General features: G+C 37.1%; 2 protein-coding genes across 2 annotated transcripts; one reads left to right on the forward strand and one right to left on the reverse strand.

The window, feature by feature from the left end:
* Positions 1-1,105: 1,105 nt before the first annotated feature.
* Positions 1,106-2,892, forward strand: LOC118054951 (uncharacterized; the record flags this gene model as incomplete). The annotated part of the gene is made up of 4 exons (XM_073405527.1): positions 1,106-1,294; positions 1,579-1,665; positions 1,944-2,036; positions 2,198-2,892. Coding segments are annotated over 4 exons (420 nt in total), but the record flags the coding sequence as incomplete, so codon positions are not given.
* Positions 2,893-12,520: 9,628 nt separating this feature from the next.
* Positions 12,521-13,207, reverse strand: LOC118054950 (NAC domain-containing protein 41-like). The gene is made up of 2 exons (XM_035066714.2): positions 13,066-13,207; positions 12,521-12,774 (listed from the first exon to the last, which is right to left on the reverse strand). The coding sequence occupies exons 1-2, from the start codon at positions 13,205-13,207 to the stop codon at positions 12,521-12,523; spliced, it is 396 nt and encodes a 131-aa protein (XP_034922605.1).
* Positions 13,208-15,649: the final 2,442 nt, after the last annotated feature.

The raw sequence follows: 15,649 nt of genomic DNA on the forward strand, positions 1-15,649 counted from the left end.
TTTATTTTATTTTCAACATTTTAAAACTAAATCTATATAAAAAAAATTAAAAATAAACATGCTGATAAAATAGAAGACAAGTTAAAAAATAGAAAATGCAGCGACTCAAGAAACAAGAAGAAAAACAGATGGGAAGGCGCCAAGCCCTCAATTGATACTTATGTGGGCCTTTCTAAAACAGAAGCCCTGATTGGATCATTTCTTGTCGTATTTCCCTCCGAGTCTTCTAAACTCCTCAAGGTGTTGTCTCATTTCATTACTAGGTTTAATATCCGGGGCCGGGCAAGCCTCGTTGTTAAATTCTTTTTCTTTTTTTTTTAGTTTTAATTTGCCTACTATTGAATTATTTTTTTAAGAAACGTCAAGAGTAAGGGTATTATTAACGTATTTTTAGTAAACAAAATTAATTATAAACTGAATATATATGTATATATATTATAGCATACTTTTTTAAAACATTGATATAGTCTTCCTGTGGAATCTGGTGGTCTCGGCATCTCGTATGAATTAGTGTTATTGGATAAAACAACTGGTTTCCTTCCTATTCCCCGCGGCTGACTTGCAGAAGATATCTGAAAGTGTGTGTAACAATTGTTGTGATTTTTATTTAGAAATGTATTAAAATAATAGATTTTTTATTTTTTTTAAGATTAATTTTGATACTAGAATGTAAAAACGATTTAAGAACATGAAAAAAAATTATTTTTAAAAAAATAAAAAAATTTCTGCTCCCATTTAAAATATTATGCCAAACAGGGTTGTAGTTGCCTCACCATTCAAATTTGGTATAACATCTCAGGCTGAAGTTGTGCTTGGGCCTGCCAAAGAACGTCTAATATGGGCTTTTCGTTAATAATACCCTTACTCCGGCCTTTTCGTTTGGGCCTGTGGTCCAGCTCCAGTATTTTTTGGTTTGATACTCTGACCCTTCTTAGGGCTTCAAAGTCAATTCCTTTATTTTGGCTGTCCATCCTCATAATCATTTATGGTTCGAAGATTCTTGGCACAAACAATCCTTTCATCCTATTGGCTTCTATTTTGCTTATCCGCCCTTTGTTTGTTCTCCCACTTCTGCTATCAAGATCATGCACTCCCAATTCTTTGATTTGGATCTCTCTCCACTTGCATATCTTCAAGTAGTTGTGGAAGAAAACTTATCCTGTGTAAGCTCTATTTCTCTTGTAACTTGGTCTCCATATTTCAGCTTGGTGGTGGATATCTTTTCGGGTTGCCCGTGGGCTTTGTTGCCGATTCTATTGGCGCTGCTGGGGCAGCATTTCTTCTAGGAAGAACAGTAAGTTATTAGACTCTTGCAATGGTATATACTTACTAGTTCCAGCAGCATAATATGCATAGAAGGAGAAAAGGCGCATCTTTTGTTACTTGTGCTTAATCACTCACCTGAGCTTGCGTTTGTTGTTTACTATTAAAGGCTTGGGAAAAAAAGGAAACATGCATTTTTTTTTTTATGTATTTTCATTTCCTTTTGGTTTTCTCTAACTAGCTAGAGGATTTGTAGTTTCTATGTTTGATACTGCAAGTGAGTGTTTAGTTTATGTCTTATTCTGGTGCCTTCAGATTGGTAGATCTTTCGTTGTCTCCAAGTTGAAGGATTACCCAAAGTTTAGTTCAGTTGCAATTGCTATTCAGAAGTCTGGCTTCAAGGTTTGTGTGCTTCATATTTGATCCTCAAAACTTCAGTGGTTTTGTTGCTACATATATTTGCAAGTTTGTCTTTGTGTATATCCAGAAAACAAAGAGAGAAATTAAATTGGTGTTTAAAAAATTTGACCTTCTAGGTTTTCTTTTGTTTTCAATTCTTTTCCAAAATAGTTATGACCTTCTAATTATGTTAGCTCATGAGATATTCACGGAAGAACATAATTGAGAAGGTAGTGCTGGTTTGAATCACTTCACCGTATCTACAATGGTATTTCTTACAGCCAATAACCCTTGCTTTAGTGTACATTGGAACGACACTCAAGGATCTTTCTGATGTGACTCATGGGTGGAGTGAGTTTTCAACTACTCGTTGGGTAAGGAGTCCTAAGGACCCTATCCTTTTCTTACAAGCTCGAGTTCGGTTTTGAGTCATTTTCTGATATATAGGTCTCCATTGTTTATTTCTCTCCCTGTTTTTAACCACCCAGTTCATCTGTAGTCTGATATATTTGTGACTCTTTTACTGTGGATGTAGGTTCTTATTGTATTGGGCCTTGTTGTATCTGGTAAGTTGCAAAGAAGTTAGAATATTGTGAAGTGTAAACAGTGAAAGGAAGCACAAATACTGGACAAAGACGACAACCAGCTTGTATGTAACAAGAAACATGTCCTGTAACAACCAGTTGAGTGGGATGATCATAGGGCGATGTAATTTCAAATGCAGACAACATACCAGACCTTGCTAGGAAACCCCCCTCCTCTCTCTCACGTGCGAGTGCACAGATACATACAGTCTACTCTCCCTTTCAAATGCAGATTGTTGTTCAAAAGATGAGAGATTCAAGAGTGCCATGGGTATTGCCTGCGGGAAAGGCATAGGAGAACCAATTCCAAGCTCACCAACTTTTTTTAACAATCTGCATTTGGCTTTAATTAACTAGACGAACTGAAATATGCTCCATGACGTCTGCGTTTTATTAGAGAACCCACATGCTGGACTAAATTGAGACCATTTCAATAATGCTACAGAGTGAAAAAACAATCCAAATTTAAAATTTCTTGTTGCATGAAGAAGCAAATTCTTGTTGCATTGCTTTGAAGTACCACGCTCTGCCATATCTGTGTTTTGTTTAGACCATTTCAATGTGATTTAAACTACAACTACAGTATTAATATAAAAATTTCTTGTTGCATTAAGGCAGTAAAATCACATCGTTTTGAGGTAAAATGTGGCTTGGGGTAAAACCACAACTGACAAGGCAGCCTCAATTAAACGGTCAAAGAACAAAGATCTGTCTTCAGTTGATGGTTTCCCCACTTGATAGCTGACAACAGAAATTTAATAAATAAACAAAATATTAATTAGTCCTTTCTGTTTGGGCAAATATGTAACATAATCTTACTTTGGAAAAACAAGAATGGATGTATAAAGTATGATGTTTAAAGTAAAGAATTTATATTTAAGAGCAACATTACGAGCTAGAAAAATTATATCATAATGATTATAAGCAGCAGTACAGGGATTGCAACAGACAGTTGCTTTCAAAATTAAAACGTACGCTGAATGATGGGGAAATACGAAGGATGCACCATCAATTTCATGAAACCAGGACTTCTCTTAATTTTGGCTAGACTAGCGTGCGTTGCAAGGGGAAGAGAGTGGAAGAGAGGGAGAATGCAACCACCACCAGACATCGACGTTATCCTTTGAAAGAGACAACAGTCAGCCTATTTTGGCAGCTATAAAAGTCTCCGTCCAAAGGATGTGGGCACCTTTCACATACAGGCATATAGGTTGCATTTACCAACAATTTCTTTTTGTTTTTAAATTAATCTAATTTATAAAAATAGGTAAGTGCTCCTGAACCCACACAATATTAGCAAAAAAACATAACAAAAGAACCAAAAAACCCTTCAATCATTGCTACATATTTTTATATTCAAAGGATATTTTAATAATTACACTATGCCAAAAAAGAAAGAAAGAGAAAAGCCAAATACATTCATGCCTTAACAAAATTCAACTCTTAAGAGTATTTTAGACATTATAGCAAATAAAAGGTTAAAAGACTTGTCCACTCGTATTCAATCTTGTAATAGCAAAAATATCTCGATGAAAAAACCATATTACCCTTGAAAGCAAGTTATAAAATTTAAATTATGAAGGGTTAAAAGATAATTTCATTTTGTGAATGAAAAACTGGTCTCTTTTAGAATTGTGTAATAATTCATCACTAATTTCTTAGTCAATAAGTGCCATTTGTTTTAACTCACGAGACAAAACCCAATTTTTCTTTTTCAAAGTTTTCTGCTTCTCTATGGCATGTTACATGTTTTATTTAAGGGTTGTAATTGTATGAATTTGTATGTTCAGGTAAGAGAAAGTTTCGACGACGATGACGATGACGACGAAGAAAGTTTTGATGATGATGATGGTTGTAAATAAATCTGGGTTAAAATTATATAGTTTTATGTGGTTGTAACAGACTTTGGATGGTTAGCCAACAAATTATGATGAATTCTGAGAATCTCTCTCTCTCCCTTCTCTTCTTCTTCTTCTATGGATGCTAACCCCTACCAGCCATGGCTAGCCTTGACAGTGAGCTCCCAAAGTTCACCCAAATACTCGAAAGAAGTCCCAGTACGTAGGAACCATTTCAATTCAGCATGCAACAAGCTGATGTGCCAATGCAAGAGAATGTTATTTTACTGTGTTTAAATTTTAGGGTTTTTTTTTAGTTTTTGTATTTTGTTGGTGCATTTTTTATGGTATATAATGATAAAGGTTTTGATCTTCGTGGATTTCTGTAATGCAAGTTGCTTGCTTTTAAGGCAGAGGTTGTTGAAATTTAGAAAAACACTAGAAATCGCATCTTGGAATCTGATTTTATTACTTAATTTTATGTGTTTGTTCGTGATCTTCTAATTAATGCAGTAAGTGAATGTATTGCATGTTTGATTATGTATTTGTTCCTTGGAAAGAAGAACAGGAAAAGAAAAGGAACATGATAAAGTTCAATCGTTGTATTTGTGCTATAGAAGTGAAAATCTGAGTTCTTGTTATGTTTTTATTTGGTATTTCTTCCAAGGGGAATGGAATTAGGGTTCATGGTTTTGTCTGTCATTAAAAGGAGGTTGGATTTTAGTGCTAGGCAATCAAGGAACTGATTTTTGTCTGTCATTAAAAGGACTTTAAGTCAAATGACTTTAAGGCTATCAAAACTATCAAATCCATGTGAATCTATCAAAACTCGACATGACCTCTACTCGCCAGGCCATTTAAAGCACCACAGTGGCTTTCATCTGAAGCCACCTGGGTGGATGGAGGAGCATTGAGGGTTGGTTTTACTTACACCAACCCTGTTACATCTGCTATAAAGAAACCTTCTTTGCTTCAAACTCTACATAAACTGGAATTTTTATTTCTTCAATAATCATCTAACTTCAATAATCATTTAACTCAATGATTTAAATTATTAGATATTTTAAAATATAGTTAATATTATTTCCTAGTACTGTTCTTATTCCATGATGACCGACTGTTCCGATTCCTTGTTCCAATAAACATTTGACAATACTAGCCAGTACACTTTTAGAGATTTGTGTTATGATTGGATCACTTTCCATATTCCATGCACCTTCTAGAGCCGGGTTAAGGTATTTATTGACAATCGTCATCAATGATTGTACCTGCTCTTGTTTCCTTTTGACACATTGAAATCTAAGAAAAATCGACGTACCTTTGACTCCTAGAGCTAAATTAGTATGAACGTAAGGATGCATTCACATTTTTCACTGTACATATATACAACACTCTTGACATTCATTCCACATGTAGCTATCAGCAAGTAAGTGGACGATGTTGGATTGATAGTTATGTGTAGGAATATTACTCATTTGCGTGTTTTTCGACCCTACAAAATTCAATAATGCGAATTAGAGCTGAATCTGAATTTTACTTCTTGAAGAGGATGAGAGTTACGATGTTTAAATCTGTTAATATGAACATTAAAATTCTCCTTCACTCAATGGATTCAATTGATCTATCTGTACATATTCATATTTAAAGTCGATCTTGATGTAAGAGTATTACAAACTTTATAACCGATAGTATGATGATTCACAATACGAATGTATTGTACGTCAAAAACTTAAAAGAAAAGTATATTTTTTTTTGTAAAAATAAAAAGGGTGGAACTAATGCAATTAAGTCCATCAGGAAAAGTATATTTCTTGATGTACGTTTACAAGTATTACAAACATACAACCTAGCTAAGTACAATGTGACCTATAATTCACTATATAAAAAAAATTTGCATGTCAATAACTTTTAAGAAAATTACATTATTTTTTCATTATCCTTAAAATATATTACGCTAGATCACATGTTTCTCTTTAAGGTTGTTTGATTAGAAAACTTAATTTCAATTGATGTAGATGCAAGAATATGTCGTAGTTTATAGCTTATAAACAATGTTGCATTAAAACAACGAAGCGAAATGATTGATAGGTTGAGGATACGGATCCAACACTACCGTGGTATGATAAATAGATACTATTAAAAATTATTGATATCCCTAGACTGAGTAGGATTTACTATAAATACACATTATTCAACTCTAATTTGACATATAATGAAATAAAATTCATGATTCTTGTGAATACATATACAATATTGCTCAACAATGTTGAATTTGTGTATTTTTTTTTTTGTTTTCTTTCTTGTATAATATCCATCATTATTGTTGCATGTTTCGCAACAAATTAATATCAAATAAAAAAAATGAATAGATGTTGATTCTTGTTTGAACAAATGTGTATTTAGTTTCTGTTGATATATATCCCAGTTTTACCAAAAATAGTAGCATCAATGTATTTTAGCATGTATGAAGGGTAGTTAATCGGTATATATGGCTACAATTCTTAGCACCAAAAAGAAGTACAACGTAGTAAATGAGGGGACCAAGATAGATTCAATTACTTTTTCTCATATGTACCGTGAAAACAATAATCTGGCAGATTATATGGCTAAGCAAGAAGTGCGCAGATCCAATGATTTCATTGCTTGGTTTTGATTCATTTCTCAGATTATATCTATCAGACTAAATGTGCATCTCTTCATAAGTCTAGATTCACATGAAAATTATATTGGAGACTCTTGGAAGCTTCTCCTAGATTTTGCAGTAATGGTTATCTTGAGTAAATTATATTGTTGCTTTCTTAGACTATATCTGATGTTTTGTCCTCTTTGTATGGACTTTGCTTTGATCGGTAGTTCCTGCAAAATCAATATGTGGCAGATTTGTAATTTTTCATGTCGCGGCTATGGTGTTTAATGAAATCATGTACTTCTCAAAAAAAAAAAAATTAGAACCAAGAAAGAAGTACAACGTAGTAAATGAGGGGACCAAGATAGAGGATAAACAAGTACTGAACAATCGTATTTATTTCTAACATAGCAATAATGACTACAGTAGCAGAAAGGCAACGAGACATCCTTCCCTGTCCCAAAACATGCACAAGCAATTTTTTCTTACATTCATAGCAACCTGGATTTAGATGCACCAAAATCCTAGTTCGTCCAAGCCCAAAGACTAGGAAATGGGTGCTCATCACTGGACTCTAACTTCTCTTGCTGCTCCACATAATAGTGACCACTACTAGTACTCGGTGGCGCCGGTAGATAAGGATCATATGGAGACGGTGGTGACTGCTGCATATTGTTCCATTGATAATAGGATTCATGATCATATCCTTCATAATTTGTAGGCCGTGATGAGGTCTGTTCCTGTTGCTGTTGCCCACCGACAAAATTGGTCGAACTTCCGGCTTCGAAATCATTACTCGATGAATATTGTTTCCTCATACTCTCCATCTCTTCTTGCACGCTTGGTTTCCCCTTGTGCTTGATCTTGCAAAGCCTCCAGTCCTAACAAGATGGAAGTAGTACAAATGAAACAAACATAAGAAGATGCATATAATTAATTAAGACTAATTAACTTAGATCTGTGCACGCAAAAATATTAAAACCAGTACCGTGGTTCTTGATTCAAGGCTGTATTCATGCAAGTTGAGAATAATTAGGAGGCTTAACCTAATAGGTTAGCCAACCCTTTCTATATATATGAGTAGGGCAATATACAATAGTAAAAGTGGAGATTACCACATAAGAATATGACTACAATATTTCCTATATAATTACATTCTATAATACGCCCCCTCAAGCTGAGGGTGGAGGATCAACCCGAAGCTTGAATTTAAAAGCAGTAAATGAAGCAGCAGGAAGTGGCTTAGTGAAGACATCGGCAAGTTGATCCTGAGAGGAAATAAAACGAATCTGAATCTCCTTCTTCGCAACTCTATCTCGGACAAAATGATAATCAATCTCAATATGTTTTGTGCGAGCATGAAATATAGGGTTTGCGGACAAATACGTGGCACCAAGGTTGTCACACCAGATAATAGGAGCAGAATGAGTCGGAATCTGAAGATCCGTTAACAAGTACTGAAGCCAGATAACTTCAGCCGTGCCATCGGCTAAGGCTTTGTACTCAGCTTCCGTCGAAGAACGAGCAACAATGCGTTGCTTACTCGATTTCCATGAAATTGGCGTCTGACCAAAGAACACAAGATAACCACCTGTAGACTTTCTATCCTCAATACTACCTGCCCAATCTGCATCTGTAAAACCGTGTAAAGCAAAGGAAGAGCTGCGAGTAATATGTAAACCATGTGATGCCGTACCACGGAGATAACGCAAGATGCGTTTCACGGCAGCCCAATGGGATTCTGTAGGAGCATGCATAAATTGACAGACCCGGTTAACAGCAAAGCAAATATTCGGGCGTGTGAAAGTGAGATATTGGAGAGCACCAACAAGTTGCCGAAAACGAGTAGCATCAAAAAACAATGGATCCGGCATAATGGTGGCTTTGGATGCCGAAATAGGAGTATCAACTGGTTTACAGGATAACATACCAGCTCGTGTGAGGATATCAAGTGTATATTTATGTTGACAAAGCATAAGTCCCAGACTAGTACACTGCACTTCAATACCCAATAAATAATGAACATCACCCAAATCCCGAAGTTTAAATTCGGAGCTCAGTAGCTGAATGAGTCGTTGTAGCAGAGTTCCATTATTACCCGTAAGCAGAATATCATCAACATAAACCAAAAGATAACAAATGTCACTACCAACCGAGAAGATAAACAATGAGGTATCCACTTTAGAAGCACGAAAACCAATGGATAATAGAAAATCATTCAGACGAGTGTACCAAGCCCGCGGAGCCTGTTTTAACCCATATAGAGATTTATGCAATCGACATACATGACCTGGGAGTGCAGAATCAACAAAACCTGGAGGTTGTTTCATGTAAACCTCTTCATCAAGGACTCCATTTAGAAATGCATTATGAATGTCAAGCTGATGAATTTTCCAACCACTCGAAACTGCAATGGAGAACACTAAGCGGATTGTTGCCTGTTTGATAATAGGACTAAAAGTTTCTGAGTAATCAATACCTTCTTGCTGAGTGAAGCCCCTAGCAACCAGGCGCGCCTTATACCTCTCAATGCTACCATCAGATTTGCGTTTAATTTTGTAGACCCATCGGCTACCAACAACATTCATGGACGGATGAAATGGCACTAAAGTCCATGTTCTGTTTGCGCGTAAGGCCTGAATTTCCTCTCGCATAGCATTATGCCACGCCTCATATCTGTTAGCATCAGGAAAAATAAGTGGCTCATGCGAGGGAGGAGAAGATACCCGACTGAAGGAAGCAGTAGAGGTGGCTGCCGTGGTGGTGATCATCGCTATCTTGGGCTGTCTCGGACGAAGAACCATGGGGTGTTTAGGAGCAGCGGGACATGGAGTAGCAACACCTGTACCTGGAATGTGCTGAAGAGGATAAGAGGAGAGATCAACACAAAGTTGCAGACCAGGAGGTGAAGCCGGGGAGGTGCGGGGTTGTGCCGCAACTGAATCCTGCAAGTCAGAACCTGTTCCTGCACAATAATCATTAGAAAGACAAGCATGTGGTGATAGTATGGCTGTGTGGGGTGGTGAGGCAGGGTCGGCTAAATCAACGGGCAGGGGAGCAAGCTGGGGGGTTGCGGCAAGGGGCAAAGGTGAGTTGTGTTTTGCCGAGTTGGGAAGGAAGAGGCTGAAAACAGGAAGGGGGTTGCAGTGATGGAAGATAGGTAGGTGGAGTGGGGGGAACCGGGGGTGTTGTTACCTGTTCAGACTTTTGAAAAGGAAAGACACATTCATGAAAATGAACATGACGGGAGACATAGACACGACCAGACTCTAAATCAAGACACCGATAACCAAGATGAGACGAGCTATAGCCTAAAAACACACAAGGAGAAGACTGAAAATCTAATTTATGAGCATGATATGGACGTAAAAATGGAAAACAAAGACACCCAAAAGTGCGTAGAAAATTATAATCAGGAGTGCGATGAAACAGACACGCAAAAGGAGATTTATTTTGAAGAACAGGAGTAGGCATGCGATTAATAAGATAGACCGATGATTCCATAGCATAGTTCCAAAAACGCAATGGGGCATTACACTGTCCTAAGAGGGTTAGGCCAGTTTCGACAATATGTCTATGACGACGTTCAACTGTGCCATTTTGTTCATGAGTATGAGGACAAATTAATCGATGATGAATACCAATTGTTTGAAAAAATGTATTTAATTTACGATATTCACCACCCCAATCAGTTTGAACAGATTTAATTTTAAGAGAAAATTGACGCTCAACAAGTGTCTGAAAACGTTGAAACGTGGAAAATACATCAGATTTCGCAACAAGCGGATAATACCAGATATGTTTAGTGTGCGCATCAACAAAGATAACAAAATAACAAAAACCATCAGAAGAAAACATTGGAGCAGGGCCCCAAACATCACTAAAAATTAATTCAAGTGGGGTAGAAGTTTTGTGACCCGTCGGTCGTAATGACAAACGGGATGACTTGCCTAAAGGACATGCTTGACATTGAGTAAAAGATCGTTTAGACGTACAAATAATTTTATTATCAGAAACTAACAAATTTAGAATGCGAGGAGTTGGATGACCTAAACGACGATGCCACAAGTCGGCAGTCGCGGAAATGCAAGGAGACCAAAAAGCTTGAGGAACTGACGTAGCCGAGGACTCGGAGAGAACACAAAGACTATCATGACTCCGACCGGAAAGAAGGACTTCCTTGGTGACGAGATCCTTCACATAAAACACAGAATCGTGAAATTCAAAATAAACATGATTATCACGACAGAATTTCTGAACAGATAACAACGGTTTGGTAATGTGAGGCACACGAAGAACATTAGTTAATGTAAACAAGCGTTTGGGGGAATATAAAGTAGTATGTCCAACATGGGATATGTCAAGGGCCTTACCATCACCAACATGCAAGAAATCATTACCAAGATAAGGAGCAGAATCAGTTAGAGTTGCAAGATCAGGCGTCACATGTTGATTCGCGCCGGTGTCGGGAAACCAAGTCGTTGCAGCAGAATCATTCGCAACAGCAAGGTGAGCAGAGGGCTGCTGTGTGCTGCTGCAAAACTGATAGCATTGAAGAGCTGAATGGCCAGGAGTGGAACATAATTGGCAGCGGACATGTCCAGACCACTGCCCCTGATTTGGCCGAAAATCTGCAGCAGAGGTGCGCCTGTTCTGCCACTGATTTTGCCTCCAATCTGCAGCGGAGTGACCTCTGTTTGGGGCCTGAAATCAGTTGGTGTTTGAGCGCCAATTACCTCTAGAACGTCCCCTGTTTCGGCTGTGATTAGTCATGGCATAATAAGCAGAATTCGGAGGTGTTGGCAGCAATGGTGGCTGCTGCGACAGAGAAGAAGAAGACAGCAGTGATGAAGAGAATGAACCGACAACCATGGAGTGAAAAGAGTTCTTGTGCAGAAACTCATGGGTAAGGAGATGGCTATGAAGATCAGCATACGATAGCGGTTCAGCCTTGGTTATGAGATTAGTTACCAAGTCTTTGAACTCACCGCGAAGTCCACGAAACACATAGAGATTGAAATCTTCAAGGGACATTGGGCGACCAGCAGCAGCCAATTCATCAAATAACGATTTGGCTTGCTGCATATACATACTAACCGATGCATCACCTTGCCGAAGGTCTTGAAAGGAGCCATGTAGTTGCATGATCCGAGAATTAGATGGAGAGGCAAGTGCCTTCTCAAGCGTGCGCCAAACACAATGTGAAGTAGAACAATCGATGACAAGATGCAGCACATCCACGGAAAGAGAGGAGAGAAGAGCACTCAAAATAAGTTGATCTTGTTGCTTCCAACGAAGAAAAGAGGGGCTGATGGCAGAAGAAGAATCAGCCGAAGCATCAATCATATGAGATGGAGGACACGGCAAGGAGCCGTCAACAAACTGAAAAACACCTTGACCAAGGAGATATGGCTTCATCTGCATTCTCCAATAAAGATAGTTGGTGTTCGTAAGTTTCAACGATACAACATGGTGGGTGTTTGATAGAGGAACCATTGGAGATTGTGTTCCCATAAGAGGCAGAGGAACGGCAGAGCCAGCAGCAGGAAGAGGGCTGGCCGGTGATGATGCATCACCGGTGGAGGGAGAGGTTGGAGCAACGGCAGCAGGAGGAGAGTCCATGGGGGAGAAAATTAGGGCCGGCTGCAAAGAGAGAAAATATTAGGAGGCTCTGATACCAAGTTGAGAATAATTAGGAGGCTTAACCTAATAGGTTAGCCAACCCTTTCTATATATATGAGTAGGGCAATATACAATAGTAAAAGTGGAGATTACCACATAAGAATATGACTACAATATTTCCTATATAATTACATTCTATAATAATGCATAATCCAGTTAGTCTTGACGGCATTATTGCGATTTCTTTCATTGTCCTTGAACCTATGGAATGTTAAAGGCCTCTTGTTCCCAACAAGAAGTTGATCATCGTTATTAGCATGTATTTTCTTGACATGGCTCGTAGCTTTCCACCATCCTCGACCGAGTACTTCCCTCGAATAGTTTGTCTCCCTCGTACAATAGTAGTATCTCTCACCATTGCTTAAAGGAACGGTTTGATTCCCTGCATGCAACAATTTTGTTATAGAGATCTGACTTAAGCAGTCAGATATCATAGTAAGGTAGAAACCAACATAAACTCAACATTGATACTGTAAATTTCAATGGATGGACAAGATCATGGAATATGATATTATCCCTCTAAAACTTGAACCCTAGAAAATATATAGTATACGTGCAAAAAACTTGAAAAATTCATTTCCACTATACCATTATTACAGAGAAAAGGGAAGAGAAATCACGAGCCCTACATGCATGCAGTAGAACAAAGAAATACATAGTGCATATTACGCACATTCAAGATCCTGTGGTTCACGCTCGTAAACATTTGTTTCGAGAATGAAATGAAGTGGCATTTCTTGGCCAGAAGCTTTTCTGTCTAGGAATTGGATGAGCTCTTCATCAGTGGGATTGAACCTGAACCCATGCGGCACCATCTTCGAAGTATACAATGAAGTAGTTTCCCTTTCGTTTTAGAGAGCTAATTCTCTGAAAAATGGCCTCCAATGCTGCTTCGTTATATAGAGCAAAGGGACTAAAAGGTAGATATAGCAAAATATTCAAAGAAGAAAACGCAAGCACACACCACTAGATATTATGCACTGTCCAAACGGAGAAAAATGGTGTCAATGGAAATGACTTGAGAAAACTTTAATGATGGCCTAAAAATTAGCCTAAGAAAAACTGGTAGTTCTAACCAAAAAAAAAAAACTGATAATTTGACAACCGACCTGAATTGATGCCAGATAATATACAAGGGGTCCAATCAGATCCAGTTAGATCAAATCAAACTCCATAGGTTAGATCTCAGGCACCTTAAGCAACTATTATTTTATCAGATTTATGACAAATTTCTATTGATATTTACAATAGTAATCTATCGGTATGTATATTATTAATAGACTTACAAACAAAAACAATCAATCAGAAAAACTTTTATCAATAATTTATAGATTATTGATGAGTCTGTCGATAATAAATATATTGATAAATTTACAAACGAACAAAGCATGCTAAAAAAAATTTATTCGTTTTATTCTGTCAGTAACTCCATCGGTAAATTTAACATATCACTAACAGGAAAATCATATGTAACGTCATCAATGTTTTTATTTTTTTGTTAGTATATCCATCGGTAAATATAACATATCACCGACAAAATGACATCTATAATTATGTATGTGAGTTAATAGTAGTAGTGGCATTTGCAGTAATTTTTTTTTCCAACTCTCTATAATATACCGACGATCTAGTTTCATCAGTAACCTCATCAGTAATAGTGGCATTTGTAGTAATTCTTTTTCAACTGTCTAGAATATAAAGATAGAGTTGTGTCGTTGGTAACTCCGTCAATAATATTTTTAAAAAAATTAATAAAAATATATTTAATAGAAATAGAAAAAAAATCTCAAACATGTTCTTTTCTATGTGCATGACATCAAGGTCTTCCAATAATAAAGCTCTTATAAAATACTTTGCTTTACCCAATTACAAGTCAAACCAAAATCAGGAATTTTTTGCTTATAAATTGAAAACCAAACATAATGTCATCATACTCTAACACCATGTTATACAATTCTTCACCTGAAAAAAGCAGTGGTGTAATATCCCTTTCAACTCTGTTGTCGCACGTGTGCGGCGTCGCGGCGAAAATCTAGTGTTTCCATTTTAAAAAATATATATATATTTCTATGTGGCAGATATTAGGGATACAAGAAAATTCTTGTCTTTTGTTGGTGGAAAATGGAATGGGAGTCGCCACCTAGTATTTTGGTCACTAGGAACCCTAACTGGTCTCAGAGATCGGGTACGGGGACTGGTTGCGTAAAGGGAAGGTATTAGCACCCTAGATACACCCTACCTAAGGTAAGCTGCATTGTTTTATTGTCTGATAAAATCTAAGGTATTTTCGTGTTTTCCTAGTTGTTGGTATGGTGCATTGTTTTATTGTCTGATAAAATCTATGGTATTTTCGTGTTTTCCTAGTTGTTGGTATGGTTCAAGAAAAGTCCTCCTCGGTAAGGAGATCCTTATTGTCGCACCCCCACAAAAAAAATTTAATCAGGCGCGATATCGGCTGGCGATTTTCGTTGTGTTCTAATGATTTGGTTCTTTGGAGTCGCCACCTAGTATTTGGTCACTAGGAACCCTAACTGGTCTTTCAGAGATTCTAAGGCAAGGGACTGGTTGCGTAAAGGGAAGGTACTAGCACCCCTAGTACGCCCTACCTAAGGTAAGCTGCTTGGTGTTTGGTTTGCTCTATAGTCTATGGTGTTGGTGTCTTCTAAACCCGTCAATTTATTTTAGATAGAAATCCAAGGAAATTCCATGTGCTATGAAAGTTCGTTTTTCCCTTAGTATTTCAAGAGTTGGCGACTCGTAAATCGCAAGGAAAAGAAAAAAAAAAGAACGAAGAAAATTTCACAATTCTTAAAAAAACAATTTTATACTTTCACGACTCGTAAACCGTGGAGTAAAAAAATAAAATTTTGAAATGTCCTCGATTACAACCAAAGCTTCTTTCAAACATGTGCGCTGATTTATTACTCCCAATAATATTTTGGATGTTCGTCCTTTTAAGGATTTCTTCATCCAAACATTAGCGGTGAATAATAACTACACTTTCTCCTCCCAAAATAAGATTTTTTATAGTTTTTGGAATATTGGCCAATACCCTTAGGAGTTTTACAAACATGTTGCAAAATCCACAAATGCAAGAAAATAATTTGTGTTTAAGAAATCTATGCGAAGACAAACCTTCAAAGCTTCCAATATTTTTTTTTTATAAATAAAAAGAAAATTCAAAACATGTTAGAGTAGTGGCCGTATGCAACACGCAAGAAAATTATTATTTTTTTTTTTACGAAAACGGGTATTTT

The sequence above is a fragment of the Populus alba genome, chromosome 17 (assembly GCF_005239225.2).
Source record: "Populus alba chromosome 17, ASM523922v2, whole genome shotgun sequence".
NCBI lineage: Eukaryota > Viridiplantae > Streptophyta > Magnoliopsida > Malpighiales > Salicaceae > Populus > Populus alba.